The 23,106-nt window shown below is 43.4% G+C and overlaps 1 protein-coding gene across 1 annotated transcript in view; it reads right to left on the minus strand.

Moving 5' to 3' along the window:
- Positions 1–22,779, minus strand: part of LOC145401993 (putative glucosylceramidase 4) — a 175,090-nt gene extending 152,311 nt beyond the window's left edge. The window contains exons 1-2 of the mRNA XM_080274093.1: positions 22,698–22,779; positions 15,081–15,203 (exon numbers count right to left, since the gene is read on the minus strand). Of these exons, the coding sequence (XP_080130219.1) occupies positions 15,081–15,203; positions 22,698–22,779 (205 nt within the window). The remainder of the gene's footprint in view (positions 1–15,080; positions 15,204–22,697) is intronic.
- Positions 22,780–23,106: the final 327 nt, after the last annotated feature.

Below are 23,106 nucleotides of genomic sequence, written 5' to 3' on the forward strand. Positions count from 1 at the left end.
ACTCTTTAGCCGCCTGACATACCACGACGTCACATCATCTGAGCTTATATCCTATCCATAGCAAACCTATACAACGAATATTAGTCTGGGGGACACTGCTTTACAATTGTGTTAATCTATCACATTTAAAATGGTCGTCACTCATGTTCACATTATTCTCATATGTACCAGAAATTAATCATAATTCAGTCACATTTCTTTCATCGAAGCTTTTTGACCTTGCTACTATCCAAGAACCTGCCCAATCAGTGTAGTGATCACTGTAAGCTTTGTGTTGGAATAAGCCACTACTCTGTTGGGCAGTTCGTAAAGTATTTTAAGCTGTGAGAATCAGTTTTCCAAGTCTTTTTCTAGATCGTCCTATATAAGATTTATTACAGATCTTGCTTGGAATACCTGATTTGCGTGTTGGGCTATTCTTGATGAACGTTTTCTTGATGGTGTTCTCATACTTAAAAGGTACATGTACCTGTTCATTAAGTTTTTTCAATATGTGAACAATATCAAGAAAATTTTCATGGAAAGGTTGGACAACAGTTTTTTGGTTGAGTTGGTGTTCTGGCCTATTAGTTTTTCCTTCACAAATGCGTTTCCTTGTTGTATTATGACACTGAGTTAGTAGGCTGAGTGGATATTTAAGTATTTTTCCTATGCCCTGAATCAGTTGTATTTATTCTTTTAGAAATCCGGGGTATGAAACCCTGTATTCTCTCAAGTACATAGGTATGAAGACAGATATTTTCACATTAAGGAGATAACTCGAATAATAATGCATATAGGACATATTTGCAGTTTTTTTTTTTTTTTTTTTTTTTGTATACCTTACTCTTCAGAACACGTTTACCTTTGATGACCTCTGCATCTAAGAAGGGTACTTTATTATCCATTCCAGTTTTTTGAGTAAACTTTATGGATGGGGCTAAAGATTTTATTGAAGAAGAAATTCATCAATGAGAAGGTTGTTTGGCCAAAAGCATAGAATATCATCAACGTATCGGTGCTAGACTATGTTTTTCTCCTTTACCGAGGCATATAAATTACTCTCAAAGTACTCCGTGTAAATATTTGCCAGCATAGGGGAAAGGGGATTACCCATGGCGATACCAGACTTTTGTGTGTAGTGTTTACCCTCAAAAACAAAAGATGAATGAAAGAAGAGCATTCGGGAGCCGAATGTTAATCGCCCGCCAGAATATGTTGTTGGCCAAGTTACAAGTTACTGTACTTACAAACCAAATGTGAAGAAAATTTGCAAAACTCTACGGAGTCAGTCACTGAGTTTCACAAAAAGACAATATACATAAAAAAAAAAAACTAGTTGACCTCTGGCAGTCATTTTGGTGACCTTGACCTTGACACCGAGCTCCCATTTTCGAACTCGTCCAAGATTTAGGCCATATCTTGATACCCTGAAGGTTTCATGTTGATTGCTAAAAGCCGTTCACGAGATGTAGTGGTGCTAAAGGCGGATGATAAAAACTAGTTGATCTTTGACAGTCATTTTGGTGACCTTGACCTTAACCCCGAGTGCCCATTTTCGAACTCGGCCAAGATTTTGGCCATATCTTGATACCCTGAAGATTTCATGTTAATAGCTCAAGCCGCTCATGAAATATAGTGGGAAATGATACACACACACACACACACACACACACACACACACACACACACACACACACACACACACACACACGGACAAAAATGTCATCGCTCCACCTTGGTAAAGGCGGAGCGATAATTATTAAGACATTGTTAGTTTCATGACACCTTCAGCGGGAATACCATCAGTATTGTTAGCCAAAACCTTTGGCAGGAAAGTTAACACGTCTTCAACAGGGACATTAGTGAATAATGATTTTAAAACAAAACTAACTATACAAGACAATCTGGAACAGATTTAGAGAGGATATCACAGCATGAAATACTCCAAGAACGGCCCAACAGAGTCGTGGCTTATTTCAACACAAAGCATCCAGTGATCACTACACTGATTGGGCAGGTTCTTGGATAGTAGCAAGGTCAAAAAGCTTCAGTGAAAGAAATGTGACTGAATCATGCTTAATTTCTGGCACATATGAGAATAACGTGAACATGAGAAACGGCAATTTTAAATGTGGTAGATTGTTAAAACAATTGATTGTGAAACAGTGTCCCGCAGACTGACATTCATTGTATAGGTTTACTGTGGATAGGATATAAGTTCAGATGAAGTGAAGTGAAGTGAGGTTATGGTATGTCAGGTAGTTAAGTCTTCCTGTGTTCCATATCCTCCTCTCTGCTGCATGCGTGTTTAATATATATATATATATATATATATATATATATATATATATATATATATATATATATATATATATATGCCCCTCTGAACTACTAGAATGAGATAAGGAATTTTTTTTTTTTTTTGATGTGAGGAAGAAGGAACCAAAGGCAACGAGCCTACAAAACTATTCCTTCCAAGAGAAAAACAAAATATAAGAGAGAGCCAAATTCAAGATCCAATCATTTCCAGATGCCTGGACACACTGCGTTTGAAAAACTGGAGATCATAGGAAGTAGGAAATACAGACAGAGGGAGACAGTTCCAGAGTTGACCTGTTGCATGAATGAAGGACTGGGAGTAACGGTTAACTCTTGCATTAGAGAGCTGGACAGAAAAGGGATGAGAGTTTGCTGCTAGACGGGTGCTACGCATCCTTTGTAGGGGTGGAGGAATGCATGCAGACAGTTCAGAGGAGCAGTGACCATTGAAGTAGCGATCGAAAAGAGATAAAGATGCAACAGTGCGGCGAAGAGACAAAGGTTGAAGGGAGTCAGTAAGAGGAAGAGAGTTAATGAGGCAAAAAGCCTTTGACTCCACCCTATTGAGAAGAGCTGTATGTGGGGAGCCTCCCCACACATGAGAGTTGTACTCTACACAGGGGCGGATAAAACCCCTGTACAGAGTCAACAATTGTGCAGGGGTAAAGAAGGAACGGAGTCGGCTTAGCACACCTAATCTCTTGGAAGCAGATTTTACAAGAGATGTAATATGATCTTTCCAAGATAAGTCCCGAGTAAATGAAACCCCAAGCATGTTCAAGGATGATGCAGGATTAAGCTGAATATTATCAAACATTAGTGGGTATACCTGTGGAAGATTTTGTCGGGTTGATAGTTGCAAAAACTGAGTCTTTGATGCATTAAAAACAACAAGATTATTTTTACCCCAGTTTGAGATATGAGCCAAGTTAGACATTAGGTGTGCCATAGCCTCATCCCTTGTTTGTTGAAGTAACTGCTGAGATGGACGTTGCAGGAATCGAATGGAAAGGTGTTGGGTGGAGTCATCAGCGTATGAGTGGATAGAGTTAGATGTATAGCTTAGAAGGTCATTGATGAATAAAAGGAAGAGAGTTGGTGATAGGACAGAGACCTGAGGAATACCACTGTTAATAGATCTAGGAGAAGAACGATGGCCGTCTACAACAGCGGCTATAGAACGACCAGAAAGGAAGCTAGAGATGAAGGCACAGATAGAAGGATAGAAACCGTAAGATGGCAGTTTGGAAATTAAAGATTTATGCCAGACTCGATCGAAAGCCTTAGAGATGTCAAGTGCAATGGCAAAGCTTTCGCCAAAGTCCCGAAAGGAGGATGACCAGGAGTCTGAAAGGTAGGTGAGAAGATCGCCGTTGGAGCGTCCCTGACGGAACCCATACTGATGATCAGAAAGAAGGTTGTGAAAGGAAAGATGTTTTAAAATTTTTCTATTAAGAACAGACTCGAAAACTTTTGAGATACAGGATGTTAAAGCAATTGGACGATAGTTAGAGGGTTGGGAATGGTCCCCTTCTTTGGGACTGGCTGAATGAGAGCAAACTTCCAGCAAGAAGGAAAGGTACAAGTTGACAGACAAAGGCAAAAGAGTTTGCATAGGCAGGGTGTAAGCACAGAAGCACAGTTCTTGAGAACAACAGGAGGGACTCCATCAGGCCCATATGCCTTATTAGTATTGAGGCCTGTGACAGCAGAAAATACATCAGCTAAAGAAATTTTAATGTCAGCCATGAAGAAGTCAGAGGGGGGAAATGATGGAGGAACAGCACCGGAATCGTCTAAGATAGAATTGGAGGAGAAAGTCTGAGCGAAGAGATCTGCTTCATCAGTAGAAGAAATAGCTACAGAACCATCAGAGTAGAAAAGAGGAGGGAAGGATGATGAGGTAAAGTTGTTAGAAAGGTTTTTGGCAAGGTGCTAGAAGGAGCGGGAAGAATTCGAGTTGGAGCATTTAGTATGGATGAAATTATTTTTAGCAAGCGAAGAACAGACTTAGCACGATTCCGGGCAGAAACGTATAAAAGATGTGATTCAGCGGTGGGTTGGCTCCGGTACCTTTTATAGGCCCTCTCCTTGTTGCGGACAGCATTAGAACAAGTGTGATTAAACCAAGGCTTTCGTGCATTAGTCAAAGGATATGAGAAAGGAATGTATGCTGCCATGCCCAAGAGAATAACCTCCGTAATGAGCAAGGCACACTCAGATGACTCCCGGCCATGGAAGCAATAATAATTCCAAGGAACATCAAAGAAGTACTGCCTGAAGGCCTCCCAATCTGCAGCTCCAAAGTGCCACAGACGACGTTTCTTTGGAGGGTCCACAGGCCGTACCAGAGCAATAGGACAGGTTAAGGTAATAAGGCTGTGATCGGAGGGGCCCAAAGGAAAGGAAAGATTAACAGTGTAAGCAGAATGATTAGTTGTAAGGAAGAGGTCAAGTATGTTGGAGCTCTCTCCATGGCAGTCAGGGATATGGATAGAGTGCTGTACAAACTACTCTAGGTCATTAAAGATAGAGAAGATGTAGGTTTGTTCACCTGGTGGATCAGTGAAAGGAGAGGAGAGCCAAAGGTGGTGGTGAACATTGAAATCTTCTAGAATGAAGATTTTAGAGAAAGGAGAAATGGATAGAATGTATTCCATCGTAGAATTAAGATGGTCGAAGAATTTTTTATATTCAATAGAATTAGGAGATAAGTAGTAAACAGCACAGATATATTTAGTCATAGAATGACGAGAAAGCCGAAGCCAGAGGGTTGAGAATTCAGAAGAATCAAGTTCAGGAACACGAGAGCAAGATAAATCGTTGCATACATATACACAACAGTCACCTTTGGCTTTGAAATGAGTATAGAGAAAGTAGGCGGAAACAGAAATGGGCTTGCTGTCAGTTGCCTCAGACAGCTGAGTCTCTGTCAAGAAAAGAAGAGGTTTAGAGGAGGAGAGGTGGTGTTTGACAGAGAGCAAGTTAGGGGAAAGGCCGCGAATGTTCCAGAAATGAAGAAGTGAGTCAGGCAATGGTTCCAGGTAACTCTCTGAGTCGTCTCTGGAAGAGGGGCAGATGGTGGGGGAATTTATGGGCCCCCCCCTGGGGACTCCGAGGCATGATTTATTAATGCCATTTTTCTTTTTTAATTTGAAAAGGAAGTGTAGTGTGTACTGTGCACACACTACACTTCTTTGGTGTTGACAGTTAGAGAAACTTGTTCTGGAGAGCATGCTGGCCTACTCTCTGTTACTGAAACATTGAAAAAGTTCAGCAAAGGGGGATGATTAGGAACTAATCCCGATGGCTGATGAAACGGGAGCTCCAGTTCTCCCTGTCATCATGTTTCCATCCACCTTGGGAGTACTGGCTCTTCTTATAATCTGTGTTGCACACAGTCATGGTCATTGCCTCTCTAAACTCGAGTATCCTTTCCCCTTCTTCATTTGTTGTACCATATGCATATCCCCATGTATTTCTTCCTATCCTTGAGCTTATTCACCTACATCGTCCCCTATACCACAAACAACACGTATTAATCCATCCCAAAATCTTTCCTTCTCTACCTCATCCAAGCATGCCTGTGGAGCATATGCCGGCATAAATGCAACCATTCCCCCCTCCCCCAACAAAATTTTCACTACTGTTATCACTTACTCTCATAACATTCATGATATATTCCACCATTTCTCCCCAACCAACACACCCACACCACCACATCCATCTGTCCTACACTGCCAAAACAACTTAAAATAACAATCCCTCCAAGCTGTCTTTCTGGCTAATCCACCCCTACTTTATACCGGACTTCTTGCACACATCCCACATCCACCCACCTTTTACTCAACGCATCAACCACTTACCCTGCTCTACCCCTCAAACCTCCCACATTCCACGACACCACTCTGATCCTCCTGGGAAACTTAGTGTCCTTAGGCCTGCTTTGATTTTAATTCTTCAACTTGGTCATAATCAGTATAAATAATAAAGGGGAGAGACATGCCACAGGCCCCACCCACTGCTCAGTCCCTGGTCCAGGCAGTGGATCTGCGACCTCTAGCCTAGGCTCTGGTAGTGGTCTCGAGGCACCCTGCCAAGACAGCTACAGGGACTCCCTCCAAGCACGCCTTGGCACAGTGATAGTCCAGCCATTATTCACACATTGATAGGGCAGCCTCCTGGGGCGCTACTCCCAGGATCGGGCCGCTCTCTATTGGAAGTAAGTGGCAGGCTGGAAACCACAACGCCCTGTACCCTCTAGCACAGGTTCGAGCCCTACCTCACCCCGGACCCACAATCTATGATGGCAAAGCCTTCGTCACGCCTCCCCTCAAAAGGTTCGCCACTAGGTAGCAAGGGCAAGGTTGTCTGGCAGTGTGCCCTTGCTGGTATCAACCCCTGTGACGTAGTGGGGTACGTTGTGTGATATGTAAAGGTTCCGAAGATCATGTATCTTTTTTTATCATTCTTCTTTCTACATTTTCTAATGAACTGATGTCCATTCTATAGTATGGACACCAAAATTACGTGGCATAGTCTAGATGTAGCCTTACTAATGCTAGGTAAAGTTGTTATATTATTTTAGATGTCCTATTGTTCATGCTTTGTGAAATGAAACCGATGTCCCTGTTTGCTTTATTTCTCACATTAATACTCTGTTGCTTAGGTTTAAGGTCTTTACTATCCATGAATCCTAGGTCTTTCTCGCATTTTGATTGATTAATTTCTGTATCATCTAAGTTGTATTTAGTATTGCTAATGGTCTTGGCTACGGCAAGTACTTTACATTTTTTAACGTTAATTTCCATTTGTAAATATTTAGGCCACCTGTACAATATATTGAGGTCTTTTTGAAAGTTAATACAGTCTTCAGTTGAGTTAATGATATGTCCCATTTTTATGTCATCAGCAAATCTGCTAATACTGCTAGTGATTCCTAATTCTAGATAATCTATATATCTATTAAAATAATAAGGGACCGTATATATCTATTAAAATAATAAGGGACCGAATATTGACCATGTGGTACAACGTTGGTCACTACTCCCCAGTCCAGGTACTGGGGCCCCGTGAGGGGCACATCATTAGCAACCTTAAGCACTCATCTGCCTGTGGACCAGACAACATAAGCAACATTCACCTTAAACACATAGGAGCACAAGGCATACAAGCACTCACCAACATATAAAACTACAGCTACACACAACATAATACCCAACATTTGGAAGCATGGCATTATCATCACTATCCCTAAACCCAACAAAGACCCCAAGTTACATTCCTCACACTGCCCCATCACACTCCTCTGCACCCCCTCTAGAGTCACTGAACGACTGGCACTACAACTAGTCACATGTCACATCCCCCTAGCCCAAACACAACATGGCTTTAGGCCACTACACTTCACAAACACTCTTCTTACAAACCATACACAGAGAATTTTTGATGGCATGAATTCAGCCAGGCCACCTCACAGAACACTCCTAATGTTAAGGTTCGTTAATGCCCAAGTCAAAGTCTCGGGTAGTTTTCTGATACTATATTAAGCACCGCCTTATATCTTCACACAGCAGCCGTGAAAACTACCCGTGTCCAAACCCAGCCCGTTGCTAACTGCCCGACTCTCACCGGCTTGGTGGTGGTGTGGCCACAAAACTCATGGTTCAGCAAAGTTTGAATCAGGCCAGACATAGCAAGCGCTCACAGACATAGCAAGCGATAACAAGCTCTCAGTGGTGCCCTACTTGGATCCTACTTACAACTACTTACATACGATACTTACACACTACATATTATTACAAATGGTTACAAACAATTTCCCCCCGCATTAAAAAGTGTGTCTCCTGACACAGTGGTGGAGGCATTAAGTCATAATATGGCAAGAATGCAAGTGGATAGAGTATACAGTCAACCGGGACTACATGGGAGAATAATAATAAATGGGATAATACTACATAATTCAAGAAGCTGGATGTAAGAAGGGCTTAATATATTTACAGTACATGGCCATGTTGGAAAGGTAGAGAAGGTTATATGGACTAATAAATGCAAAATTAGAATGTAAATAATGCACTATCGTGGTATAGGCCACGAATTAACCAGGCACAACGTATATGACAAGCATAGTGAGAGCATACATATAGGTTTGGTCAACTTACAAATGGATGTATTAATATCTATATATACACATAGTAAGTACTAGTAATCACAATGATACCTTTATGAGAAATATTGTAACAGAATGCACCACTTTATACACTCCAGTTTATCTTACATAGAATGCACTATCAGATATTCACTTCTCTTATCTCATTTTTATTTCACCAGTTTTCATACCCTTCACTCACTGTGTACTAATTAAAGGAATATTATTACATTTTGTTTCCAGTAGCTCAAATTTCAATTTTGCACCGGGATTTCTTGTCGTTTCTTTTCTTCAGTATGATCTTCACATCTTCACCAATCATAATGAGTGTTACTTAGAACTGCCAGTTTCCAGGTCTTTTGGTTGTCGCACTAACCTCGTTGCTACACGGATCTCATGTAACCTTTTGTCCATTCTCTTGACAACAGCAGTACAGGATACATACAATTGCAATAAAACCTAGAAGACATAAGACCACTGGAGGAAATACAAAGACTGGATGTACCCAGAAGCGGTTAAAAGCTGAAGAGAACTGGTTCATAATGAAATTAGACAGATTCAGAAAGTTCAACATACGTAGGTTGTCTGACGTGATGGAAAGATTGTCTGTTGGTAGATGAAAGGTAGTATTAATAGGTTTGAAGATGTCATATTTGTGGGAACGAAGTGCGAAGCGATAATGTGTAGCATGGGCTATTACAGACTCAGACTTTACTGTACAGTAATCAGGGGCCTTATATAAACCAACTGCTGATAGTGAACGTACAGGGGTTCCTGGACAAATAAGACTGACAGGAGTTGAGACACTAAAGAAGAAATAGCGGATGTGATTTAGACGAGCATGGTGTGCCTGGCTTTTTGGGGGCCGGAACAAAGGTACAGACAGGTTGTACTGAGAAGTTACGGATTAAGGAAGATTCGCAAGGAGCAACGCTGCCAGGAAAAATTGTTAGGAGGTACGCAGCACAAACTCGAGCGTTGGGTGTGAGAAGGGCACATCTACCGAGGTCACTTGAGGAGATGAAGGCAATATGGAGATGATCACGGGAGAGAAGAAAGTACTCTGAAGAGACAGGCTTGTACCAGGGAGTTATTGTACCAGAAGGAAAAAGGAATGATGTGAATGAGATAGAATGTGATGGAAGAACGAAGAGGGATATGAACAATTATTTAGTAAGGAATGTGGCCTCTAGGATTGGGTAGTAGTGTTCTAAAGAGGAAAATGAAATCACAGGAGACAAGCCGAAGGTTGAGTGAGCCCATTCCAAGGTAGATCGAAGGTCAGAGAGAGGTACTAAATCTAGAGTGACACGACTATCAACAGCACTGCCTAAAATACGAATTAGGCTAGCAACTTGGGAGACAAGAGAGTCCAGAGAAACCTGCAAATTATCTACATGTAATTTTACATACATCAACTCTGATACGATATTTACCGTCGATACTTCACGCTTAAGAATAGACGTAAAATTATTTAAGGTATTTGTAACATCATTTAAATGGTGTGTCATCTCTTGTAGCATAGAATGTTGAACATTTAACACCTTTTCCTGGGACTCTAGAGCATTTTCTAATTGAAATAAGTCTTTCTTAAATCCAGAAGGGTCACGGGCAGTCGCTACACCAAATAATCCCCTCAGAATTTCTCCTCCAAGATCAAAAAGTCCACGTTTCACTCGTGAGCGGCCCACAGGCGTTCGGTTAGGGAAGGAATCTTGGAGATGGTTGAACTGAAAATGAAGATAATCTAACTTCCAGCAGATGGGTAGGTAGAGTGGGTACCAAAATGTGTCTGTGGGATGCTGATTTTTAATATCTGACAGGAGTCCCTGCAGGTCCTCTAGCTGACGTGCAAAATCAGGCAGGGCGATGGCCAGGGCGGTCAGCTGCTTTAGGTCGTAGCGCAAGGAGACTACATCCTTCACTACCATTACCTCGCCTCCTGCGCCAACCAAGGCCCCGGGCCGTACGGCACCATCGTCCTCACCCGATCCAGACCCGACCAGAGTCAGCACAGCCAGCACGTAGACCCACAGCATCTTTCTTATAAAATGAGTTGATGTTAGAGGTGATGTTAATGCAGATGGCATCGACAGTGTGAGACGATAGCGTTATGCAAGAGACTTAGTGGCAGAACGCAATCTGGCACGATAGTTATCAACAGTAGGGGAATGTTGAATAGTAGTGTCAGAAGGAGGACTTAGAGAAGAGGAAGAAGGTTGAGTAGGAGTTTGTTGTGGAGATGTGGTCTCTCTTAGTGGCTCCTCCAAGACTATGCGTTTTGATGCACGTTTGAGATCATCTGCATGCACCCATGTCGTCTTTGCCTTGTACGGATCTCTTAATTCGAATTTATTATCTTTACGAGATATAACATGGAAGGGACCCAAGAATTCACCGTTTAGTTTTGAATCTCTGTCATGATTTAGGGCAAAAACTAAGTCACCTACTTGGGTGGTAACATCTGTGGTAGCGGCATACTGGTTACGTACCATCTCCTCATTTGTAAGGGCCAGATTATCCTGAACGTATTTATGAATTTTCTGGAAGTGGATAAGTGGACTCGCACGTAGTTATCGTAGTTGTAGATCGGATTCGGTTTGGATTGCGACAGTGAATAAGGTAGTCTTTTGTCAAAGCCATAGATGACAAAGAATGGTGTTTCACCAATTGACTTATTGATCGATGAATTAATTGAAGCAGCTACCTGCGGAATCCACTCGTCCCAGGTGGAAGTTTGATCTCCCACTGTGTGACGCACTCTCCAATATCTTCCTATTCTGGCACTCTACTAGGCCATTCGAGGCTGGATGATGGGCCACTATATTGCATTTCTTAATTCCGTATCGAAGACAAATTTCTTCCAGTACTGAATTATTGAACTCTGACCCGTTATCAGTTAAAATCACTTCTGGTGTTGTGAAAGGGCAAATTACTGAATTAATAAAGGCATGTACCACTGCGTTAGCAGATTTTTCACGCAATGGAGCTAAGATAAATCTAGAGAAATGATCGACTACCACTAATAGATAGACGAAGCCAGATTCTGTACGAGGCAACTTCAGAAGATCAAGAGAGACAGTTTGCCAAGGTTTTGATGGTACTGGGTACTGCAATATAGGATCAGGTTGACAGGTTGTTCCCTTATGACGGGCACATGATAAACATGCATCGCAGTGCGCTTCTATATCCTTTCGCATAGTGGGCCAATAATATGACAGACGTGCTTGCCGTAACCTTCTGTCTTTGCCAAGGTGTGATGCATGAGGGGAGTCGTGGATTAAATGAAGGGCAGCAGGAATTAAGTTTGTTGGAATGACTAGTTGCTTAACTTCGTGATGAGGTATGTTGTTACCTTCCAGTGCTGAGTGTTTATAGAGCAATTCATTGTTGAGGAAGAAATCAGATACAGGGACTGGTAACTTTGGCAGGGAAGAATCATCGCCTGACTAGAAAATATATGACCTGTGACCATATAGGGTCCACACGCTGGAACCTATGTAGTGTGTCATAACTGAACGCGAAGTTTACATCGCAAACGGTTGAGACTGTGGCTACATGCCGCGAGAGGGAATCGGCTACGACATTGGACTTCCCAGGAACGTATCCGAATGTCGGATTATAGTAATTCACAGTGACTGCCCAACGTGCAAGTCGACCGGTAAGGTTACGCCCCCGAAACAGATCACATAAGGGAAGATGGTCTGTTTGGATGTGAACAGGATAACCATGGATGATGTCGCGGAAATGTTTTAGAGACCAGACCACAACAAGGGCTTCCCAGTGAGTGACACTGTAATTCTTTTCCGCGGAGTTTAACACACGGCTGGCATAGGCAATGACACGTTTCTTCCCTTCGGAGTCATATTGCATGAGAACGGCACCTAGGCCTACTCTGAAAGCAACAGTACAGAGAAGAAATGGTTTAGAATAATAATTAGGGAATGCCAAAACCGGGGATTGTGCTAGGGCATTTTTCAGTGTTGTAGATGTGGTTGCCTGTTCATCAGCCAACACAAAAGACGCATTCTTCTTTAGCAATTTTGTTAAAGGCGCAGCTATCTGGGCGTACCCTTTAATAAATCTTCGGTAATAGCCACTAAGACCGAGGAAACTGCATACAGCATCGGTGTTGGTTGGAGTTGGGAAATTTGTCACAGCTTTGACCTTGTCATCTGATGTATGAATTCCATGAGCGTCAACAACATGTCCTAGGAATTGGAGTTCCTTACGTAAAAAGTCACACTTTGATAGTTTGATCTTAAGTCCAGCTTGTCTGAGTCTAGTGAACACTTCGGCCAATTTTTCTAAGTGTTCCTCCACCGAGTGACTAGAGATTATGACATCATCTAGATAAGCAAAAACTGGGTGACCTATCATGCCGGCGAAAACTGTATGAATTAGCCGCATGAACGCTGATGGTGCATTTCTCAAACCGAATGGAAGTCTACGGAATTGGTAATACCCGGATGGAGTACTGAAGGCAGTGATAGGATGAGGTGATTCTTCCATTTCCACTTGCCAGTAACCACTTAAAAGATCTAGAGAGGAAGAAACACAATTGTTTTCGCCTAAGGATTCCAGCAAATTAGCAAGTACAGGAACTGGAAATCTGTCCGGGACAGTCAGTGCATTCACGCGTCTGTAATCTATCACTGGTCGTAACTCACCACCTTTCTTTGGAACCAGACTATCAGAGTGTTCAATGACCTCATTATCCAACATGTCCTGAATAAGACGATCAGCTTGTTGACGTTGGCTGTGTGGTAAACGGTAGGCAGGAATATATACTGGCTGAGCTCCGGGCTGTAATGTAATTTGACACTTTATTAAATCTGTCTTGCCCATATTCTCACCGGGTAGGGCTACGACTTCGTGATAGTCTCGCAAGAGATTAAGTAAGTGACTTCTGTATTCTGGGTAATCACTCTGTTTCACATGAGATTCGAGACTAGATGGAAAGTCGGTGGACTGAGTAACTGAGCACACATCGGCAACAGAGCGTGGGAAATCTTGGCACACACGTACGGCCGCTGGGTATACCAAGAATAATCTGTGTTCCCGTTCGTAATTTAAGTGGAGCATTAGTACGGTTGGCTAAGTACAAGTAGCATAAACCATCCTCTAGCACCGTACACAACGCCGACTCATAAGCTAAGCCATTCACACAACACGTCTCAGGTAAGGTTAGTACATCCTCTCCTGCTTTTGCACCCACAACATGAACAGAGACTTTGATAAATTTATGCGGCAACAAAACTGTGCACTGATTTGTTACTGCATGCCTTGTCTCTGCGTGTTGTAAAACATCATTCACACTATCTGAGGTAGTTAAATGAGACGTGTCTGAGTCGGCAAATGTGCCACTGTTAGAGGAGTTGATACGATCCACAGTTGAATGCTCAGAGGGTGTAGTACTAGATGGTAGTGTACTTGGCTGTTCAGGTAACGGTGTGCGTACCTGTTTACTCTCGAGTAATGTTGGAATCACGTGAGAGTAAATAACTGAGTTTGTTTGGGAAAGTACCGGACGTGGACATTCCATGCTAGATATTGGGAAACCATTGATGTCTATGGTACGAGAAGAAGGGAGGAGAGCAATAGCTTCTTGAGCCATAGTCGAAAAGTCAATGAGAGTGTCCGCTGGATATTTAAGATCATTAGTGACATGAAACTCCACGTCAAAGGTCTTAAGGTTTTATCAAGTTGTACTTCTAGTGTGATCTTTCCTTTGACCTGAATTTCTGAGCCATCCACGCCGCATAGGCGAATGTCAGGTGGTTCGAGGAGTCCAACTCTTTTAGTTGTTTTCCTAATGTTGTTTAAAGAGGTATCTGAGATCAGATTTACCATAGATCCGGTGTCCATAAAGAAAGAGCTTTGTACCCCTTCGCTCCATCCTAGAATGACTAAGCCTAAAGATGTTATAGGTCCTACCTGGCAAATGGGGAGTTGATTTTCTGTTACCGGTACCTTATTTTCAGACACCGGCGGATCTTCCGCTATTAGGTTACATTTCTCCAATCCGAGCACTCCTCTTCCCCCGACTGACGGCTCTTAAGGTAACGACACTCGTCAGTGGAGTGAGTTGTGCTATTCTTGTGATATTTGCATGTTAGACGACGGGACCGTGAGGGTGTGCGCTGTCGTTCCCGTGAGTGGAAACGTCTTTCTTTGCGTGCACAGCTAGACTCTCAATGACTTTCATTACCACAGTCGCAGCACATAATTGAGGATTGTTTGCTTTGTCGCACAGTTGATTTGTCAAGACTGCTAGATGGTGAGCGATAGTGTGAGTGAGACCGATTACTAGGTTTGGTTTTTGCAGTTGGCCGTGAACGAGAGGAATCAGATGAAGTAATGCTGGTGTGTAGTACTCTCGCAGTACCACCTGCAGAGTGAGAGGCTGACGTGTAAGAACCAGCCTGGCGAGTGATGTCTGATCCTAACCTTTCTATTATGGCCTTGGAGATGTTAACTATTTTGTCTCCGGGGTTAAAGCCAAGTTGTAGTGCAATTTGTTTTTGGTTGTCAGAAAGCCAGTTAAGAAATCTAAAGTAACCGAACAAATCTGCAAAATTATTTAGTGAAACCATAATCACTCCATTAATTTCGGCTACCTATTGAGTACCATGGAACAACTGGCGCAGCTCAGAACTCGTCGCCCTCATAGTGGCGGCTGCCTCAATTATCTTTGCATGTTGGGGAGGTACCTTCATGTCTTCCTCCATTTGCTTGAGAAGGTCGGTCCACCCTATAAGAGATGCAGCATTGGAATGTTGGCAACAAAGCTGAATTAACTGTTGGTGACACGCATCAAACATTTGGCAATCTTCGAAGTGCCCCGCACGAATAGCGGCTCCTATTAGTGACCTGCCCTGATGCAGTCGACCCATCAGATAAGAAACTTTCAAGGGTTCAGTTGTGATTTGCCGATTACGAATGTCATTTTCGACCTCTCTGAGGAAGTCGTAAATGGAAGCTGTACTATCCTCTCCTGTAAATATGGGTCTGTTAACGTTATTCAAAAATATGGACTGGGGAGGTGGAGGTTTCTGATTCGACATCATAGGAAGAGGGTGAGACCACGAGGTGAGGAAGTAGGCACAGTAGTAAACTGAGACGGTGTGTGGAAGGAAGTGTCGTGGCGGTGTGGTGTGTGTCGTGTTTAGTGGTGGTGTATGTGTAGCAGAAGGGAAGGATAAAGGCTGTGGAGAAGGCTGAGTGGCTTCAAGAGAATCAGTTGGAGAAGATGATAGAGTATCTGGTGTTGATATATCTGGATTTAGGGTAGGAGTAGTAGGGTTACCATAGGTGGTTGTAGGTGTGGGAGGAGTAACAGAAGTAGTCGTAGTAGAAACAGGTAGGGAACTTACGGTTTGTTTACTATAAGATCTGCCACTACGAAGAGTTACATTATCACCACATACAGGGTCATCTGTGTCACTATCAGATTCAATAGGGGAGAGATCTACCCTTTTAAAAAAGGACATTAATAGACGAGGAAGTAAGTAAATGAAAATAAATGAAAAAATGGATGAATAAATGAAGGAATGAATAATTAAAAATATTTATAATATATGAAGAAATGATATATATACTGACTATGAGTGTAAATCAATGCGTTATTTACAGCTGAGCATGAGTATAACTGGGAGAACATGGGATGAAGCAGGAGTGAGTGAAGGACAAATTCTGAGTGAATGAAAAATGAGGGACAAAAATGCAATGAATGGATAAGAGTAAATGGTGAAAATATCACAATCTATAGAGACTGCTTGGCTTCTCTGTAAAAAGGAGTCGATTAATGTGATGGAATGAGAAAATGCATGAAAATTCAGATAGAAAAATACTTGTAGTAATGTGTGTTCCGCTTGATGTTCAGTGAAGCTCGCCAGCGTTGATTGGGCGGAGGTGTTCGTGACGTCACTGGGCGGCAGCTAAGCAGTGGGCAGAACTAGAAGCTGATAGGAGAAGGAGACTGTGACGTAGCTCGGTGTGAGTGGCCACGCTCCCTGGGTGACGTCGGTCTGTGTGGTGGATGGGGGAACGATGACGTAACGGCATGGGGCGGCGGTTCGGGGCTACTTCCTGGAGTGGGGTCTGGGTTGGAGTTCGTGGGGGCTGAAACTAACCCATACAGCGTGATAATGGAACAGATCACACAGCACTGGCAGGCGAAGGCAGGTAATGAGGGTAATGGTGGAGGCTTACGTGGCTGTAGTGGTGTGGTGGTAGGTGGGGTGTTGGCGTGAAGGAAAATCCCAAAACCACATCAAAGCTGCTAGGATGATTCCGCACCAAGACTGCAAAAAGGGCTGGAGGCTGGAGCAGAGATAGACTGTGTGTCGTCGTGGGAAGAACAGCAGCGTGGGAAAATAGACACAGCCAAGACTGCCCACAGAAGACGTGAAATCACTGTTATTCCACTCGCTTTCCACCAAATGTTAAGGTTCGTTAATGCCCCTTGACCCCAGTCGTAGGTGAAGTCAAAGTCTCGGGTAGTTTTCTGATACCATATTAAGCACCGCCTTATATATTCACACAGCAGCCGTGAAAACTACCCATGTCCAAACCCAGCCCGTTGCTAACTGCCCGACTCTCACCGGCTTGGTGGTGGTGTGGCCACAAAACTCATGGTTCAGCAAAGTTTGAATCAAGCCAGACATAGCAAGCGATAACAAGCGCTCAGTGGCGCCCTACTTGGATCCTACTTACAACTACTTACATACGATACTTACACACTACATATTACAAATGGTTACAAACACTAGTCACACTAGACATCAGCAAAGCTTTTTATAGCATCCCCCCACCACAACCTTACAAACAAAATACTCAACACAAACATGCACAATAACACAAAAAGATGGTTGGCAAACTACTTGTAACATTTGCCGGTCAGTCTTCAAACATCAGAAACTTCACAAATGGCGTCCCCCAAGGATCTGTTTTGTCCCCTACTCTCTTTAACCTATACATGCACGACATACCCACACCCCACACACAACAGATACACATAGCTTCCTATGCAGATGATATAACACTTAAATGTACACACCAAAATGCAAACACAGCTGTACACATCCTCCAACCTTACCTCAACACAATACACGAATGGTTCACCACAAACAGGCTCAAAATAGCCCCAGCCAAATCTACACTACCCTTCTCACAAACTGGACAGCAGAACACAGTCACATCCCACACCTCACCACAAACAACACTCCCCTACCACACACACACACACACACACACACACACACACACACAAATCCTTGGTGTAACATACAATACATCAATGTCATTTAACACATCACAAACATTAGAAATAAAATGGCATCAAGACTCAATGCCCTGATGTCACTTGCCCATACAAAGTTCGGTCACAACAAAGAAGCCACCACCACAGTATACAAACAATATATATATGTTCAATGATGAAATATACAAGCCCTACTTGGGCTCCTAACCTTACTAAAACACACTATAACACTCTACAGACCATACAGAACAAGGCCCTAAAAATAATCACGGGCTGCACAGCTACTACACTCACAGACCACCTCCATCAAGAAACCAAAGTCCTCAAAGTCAAGGATCGCCTAGACATGAGAGGCACTCAAATTCCTGCTGCAGCCTCCACAAACCCAGACCATCCACTACACTGCACGGCAGCAAATTCATACACATCATGGAACATCAAAACGACACCCAGCACACGATATCATACACAGATACTGGCATCTCTCTCCCCTTGCCCGCCTCAGACCAGCCTCCAGAACCATAGCCATACTCAAATCACTCACTGCTCCATTCAGTCACTTAAAGACAACATACAGCTGCATGCACGGCCTCCTGATATCCACCCTTCTGAATCCTATCTCCCTCGTGAGGACAGGGTCCACCTGGCCAGGCTGAGATGTGGGCACCATCCAGTCCTCTTAAGTTACTAGAAGAGGCTGGATGATTCCATCGCTGATGCCTGTCCAGGATGTAACACAGCACCCCATACTATTAAGCACATTATGGAAGACTGCATTGCACACAATCACCTACGCCACCAACACAACATACACTATATGAGAGCTCTGTGGGAAAGCCCAGTCTCGGCCATGGCCTTCCTTAGGGACTCGGGGCTGTTCGGCCAGACTGCCTAGGGAACAACAACTACTACTACTACTCCCCAGTCCAATTTGTACCATTTATTGACTCCTAAAAGACAGGTGTCCGCATATGCTGTCGAAGGGTACTAGGGCCAAAAGACAGGTGTCCACATATGCTGCCCAAGGGTACTAGAGCCAAAAAGACGGGTGTCTGCATATGCGGTTACACCCCCCCATCCCCCCAAACCCTCCCTACCCATCCCAGCCCCCTACCACCACACACACACACCACCCGCCACCCACCCCCACCCTCACTCCCCACCCCTCCCCCACCCTCCCCCCACCACCCCCACCACCCCACACCAAACCCTCACTGCCCCCAACTCCTCCCACCGTCCCCCCAATATCCCCACCCCCACCTACCACTCCTAACCCTCACCCTCCCACCACCCCTTCCCTCCCTACTCCCATCTCCATCCCCCACGCCCAGTCGAGCAGGGCAGTACTCCCAAGGTGGATGGAAAGCTGACGACAGGGAGAGCTGGAGCTCCCGTTTCATCAGCCCTCGGGACTAGGTCCCGACCATACCCCTTTGGTGAACTTTTTCAGTGTCTCAGTAACACAGAGAGTAGGCCAGCACGCTCTCCAGTACAAGTTTCTCTAACTATCAACACCAAACTACATGCACAGTACACACCACACTTCCTTTTCAAAATTTAAAAAGAAAAAATGGCATCGAAAAACATAGCCTCGGAGTCCCCAGGGGGGGGGACCAAAAATGCCCCCACCTTCTGCCCCTCTCCCGGTGACGACTCAAGACGCCTGGAACCACTGTCTGACTCTCTTCTTCATTTCTGCAACATTCGTGGCCTCTCCTCTAACTTTCGCTCTGTTGAGCACCACCTCTCCTTCTCTAAACCTCACCTGCTTTTTCTAACTGAGACTCAGCTGTCTGAGGCAACTGACAGCAGAGCCTTTTCTGTATCCTCCTACTTTCTCTATACTCATTTCAAAGCCAAAGGTGGCTGTTGTGTATATATATGCAACAACTTATCTTGCTCTCGTGTTCCTGAACTTGATTCTTCTGAATTCTCTACACTCCGGCTTCGGCTTTCCTGTCATTCTCTGACTAAATATATCTGTGCTGTTTACTTATCTCCTAATTCTACTGACTATCAAAAATTCTTTGACTATCTTACTTCTACGATGGAATACATTCTATCCATTTCTCTTTTCTCTGAAATCTCCATTCTAGGAGATTTCAATGTTCGCCACCACCCTTGGCTCTCCTCTCCTTTCACTGATCCACCTGGTGAACAAGCCTACACCTTTTCTATTCTTAATGACCTAGAGCAGCTTGTACAGCACCCTACCCATATCCCTGACCGCCTTGGAGAGAGCTCCAACATACTTGACCCCTTCCTTACAACTAATCCTTCCGCTTACACTGTTAATCTTTTCTCTCCATTGAGCTCCTCCAATCACAACCTTATCACCTTAACCTGTCCTTTCGCTCCGGTATGGCCTGCGGACCCTCCAAAGAAATGTCGTCTGTGGCACTTTGGAGCTGTGGATTGGGAGACCCTCAGGCAGTACTTCTTTGATTTTCCCTGGAATGATTATTACTTCCATGGCCGGGAGCCATCTGGGTGTGCCTTGCGCATTACAGAGGTTATTCTCTCGGGCATGGAAGCATACATTCCTTTCTCATATCCTTTGACTAATGCACGAAAGCCTTGGTTTAATCACGCTTGTTCTAATGCTGTCCGCAACAAGGAGAGGGCCTATAAAAGGTACCGGAGCCAACCCACCCCTGAATCACATCTTTTATACGTTTCTGCCCGGAATCATACTAAGTCTGTTCTTCGCTCTGCTAAAAATATTTTCATCAGTACTAAGTGCTCTCAACTCTCCAACTCGAATTCTTCCCGCTCCTTCTGGCACCTTGCCAAAAATCTTTCTAACAACTTTACCTCATCATCCTTCTCTCCTCTTTTCTACTCTGATGGCTCTGTAGCTATTTCTTCTACTGATAAAGCAGATCTCTTCGCTCAGACTTTCTCCTCCAATTCTACCTTAGACGATTCCGGTGCTGTTCCTCCATCACTTCCCCCCTCTGACTTCTTCATGGCTGACATTAAAATGTCTTCAGCTGATGTAATTTCTGCTGTCACAGGCCTCAATACTAATAAGGCATATGGACCTGATGGAGTCCCTCCTGTTGTTCTCAAGAACTGTGATTCTGTGCTTACACCCTGCCTAGGCAAACTCTTTCGCCTTTGTCTGTCAACTTGTACCTTTCCTTTTTGCTGGAAGTTTGCTCTCATTCAGCCAGTCCCAAAGAAGGGTGACCATTCCCAACCCTCTATCTATCGTCTTGTATTTCAAAAGTTTTCGAGTCTGTTCTTAATAGAAAAATTTTAAAGCATCTTTCCTATCATAACCTTCTTTCTGATCGTCAGTATGGGTTCCGTCAGGGACGCTCCACTGGCGATCTTCTCACCTACCTTTCAGACTCCTGGTCATCCTCCTTTCGGAACTTTGGTGAAAGCTTTGCCATTGCATTTGACATCTCTAAGGCTTTCGATCGAGTCTGACATAAATTTTTAATTTCCAAACTGCCCTCTTATGGTTTCTATCCTCCTATCTGTGCATTCATCTCTAGCTTCCTTTCTGGTCGTTCTATAGCCGCTGTTGTAGACAGCCATCGTTCTTCTAGATCTATTAACAGTGGTGTTCCTCAGGGCTCTGTCCTATCACCAGCTCTCTTCCTTTTATTGATCAATGACCTTCTAAGCTGCACATCTTACCCTATCCACTCGTACGCTGATGACTCCACCCTTCACCTTTCCATTTGATTCCCGCAACGTCCATCTCAGCAGTTACTTCAACAAACAAGGGATGAAGCTATGGCACACTTAATGTCTGACTTGGCTCGTATCTCTAACTGGGGTAAAAATAATCTTGTTGTTTTTAATGCATCAAAGACTCAGTTTTTGCACCTATCAACCCGACAAAACCTTTCACAGGTATACCCACTAATGTTTAATAAATATTCAGCTTAATCCTGCATCATCCTTGAACATGCTTGGGGTTTCATTTACTCGGGACTTATCTTGGAAAGATCATATTACATCTCTTGTATAATCGGCTTCCAAGAGATTAGGTGTGCTAAGCCGACTCCGATCCTTCTTTACCCCTGCACAATTGGTGACTCTATACAGGGGTTTTATCTGCCCCTGATTGGAGTACAACTCTCATGTGTGGGGAGGCTCCCCACATACAGCTCTTCTCAATAGGGTGAAGTCAAAGGCTTTTCGCCTCATTAACTCTCCTCCTCTTACTGACTCCCTTCAACCTTTGTCTCTTCGCCACACTGTTGTATCTTTATCTCTTTTCTATCGCTACTTCAATGGTCACTGCTCCTCTGAACTGTCTGCATGCATTCCTCCACCCCTACAACGGACGCGTAGCACCCGTCTAGCAGCAAACTCTCATCCCTTTTCTGTCCAACTCTCTAATGCAAGAGTTAACCGTTACTCCCAATCCTTCATTTATGCAACAGGTCAACTCTGGAACTGTCTCCCTCTGTCTGTATTTCCCGCTTCCTATGATCTCCGGTCTTTCAAACGCAGTGTGTCCAGGCATCTGGAAATGATTGGATCTTGAATTTGGCTCTCTCTTGTATTTTGTTTTTCTCTTGGAGGGAACTGTTACTGCGGGCTCATGGCCTTTGGTTCCTTCTTCCTCGCATAAAAAAAAAAAAACATCAAAAAGTTAGTTTCTGTTCCTTGTCAGTTCATAAATATGCCTTTCCACTTTCACTACTTATTTAAAATGTCAGAAATCCCAAGCGTTAGTCGCTCGCCACTTTGCAAGTGACAGCTTCCTGCCTCATTCATCTGCATATTTGTTTCTTCAACTGACTAATGTTTAATTGTGTGGACCGAACAATAACAACGACCGGCACGCTTGAAAACTAATAATGTTAACTGGTATGTTTCGTAACCAAAAAAAAAAAAAAAAAAAAAATCACATCAAAATACATACATATAAATATATATATATATATATATATATATATATATATATATATATATATATATATATATATATATATATATATATGCATGTGCTTTTACCATTGATGCCTCTGAATGTGCGGTATTGTTCTATGGCCTTGTGGTGGTGGTTGTGACCATGAGGTGGTTTTTTTATGACCATGATCATGGGTTTATGACCATGGACACGTGGTGGTGTTATAGGATCATGTGGTCATGTGTTATGACCAAGTGGTGGCGTTTGTGATCATCTGATGGTATTCGTGACCATGACATGTCATGTTATAGCCTTATCTATGTGGTGTTCCTTATGACCATGTGGTTATTAAAGCAACAATGTGATGTGATATGACATGAGGTGGTGCTTTATGGAAGTATGGTGTGTTTATGCTGTGGTGTCTCATGATCATACGGTATTGTTGTATTGTTTATGTCCACGTGATTGTGTTTATGATCACGAAGTCGTATATACGACCATGTGGTGGTGCTT

The sequence above is a fragment of the Coenobita brevimanus genome, chromosome 57 (assembly GCF_032717465.1).
Source record: "Coenobita brevimanus isolate Jiangsu-jjx chromosome 57, ASM3271746v2, whole genome shotgun sequence".
NCBI classification, from domain to species: domain Eukaryota; kingdom Metazoa; phylum Arthropoda; class Malacostraca; order Decapoda; family Coenobitidae; genus Coenobita; species Coenobita brevimanus.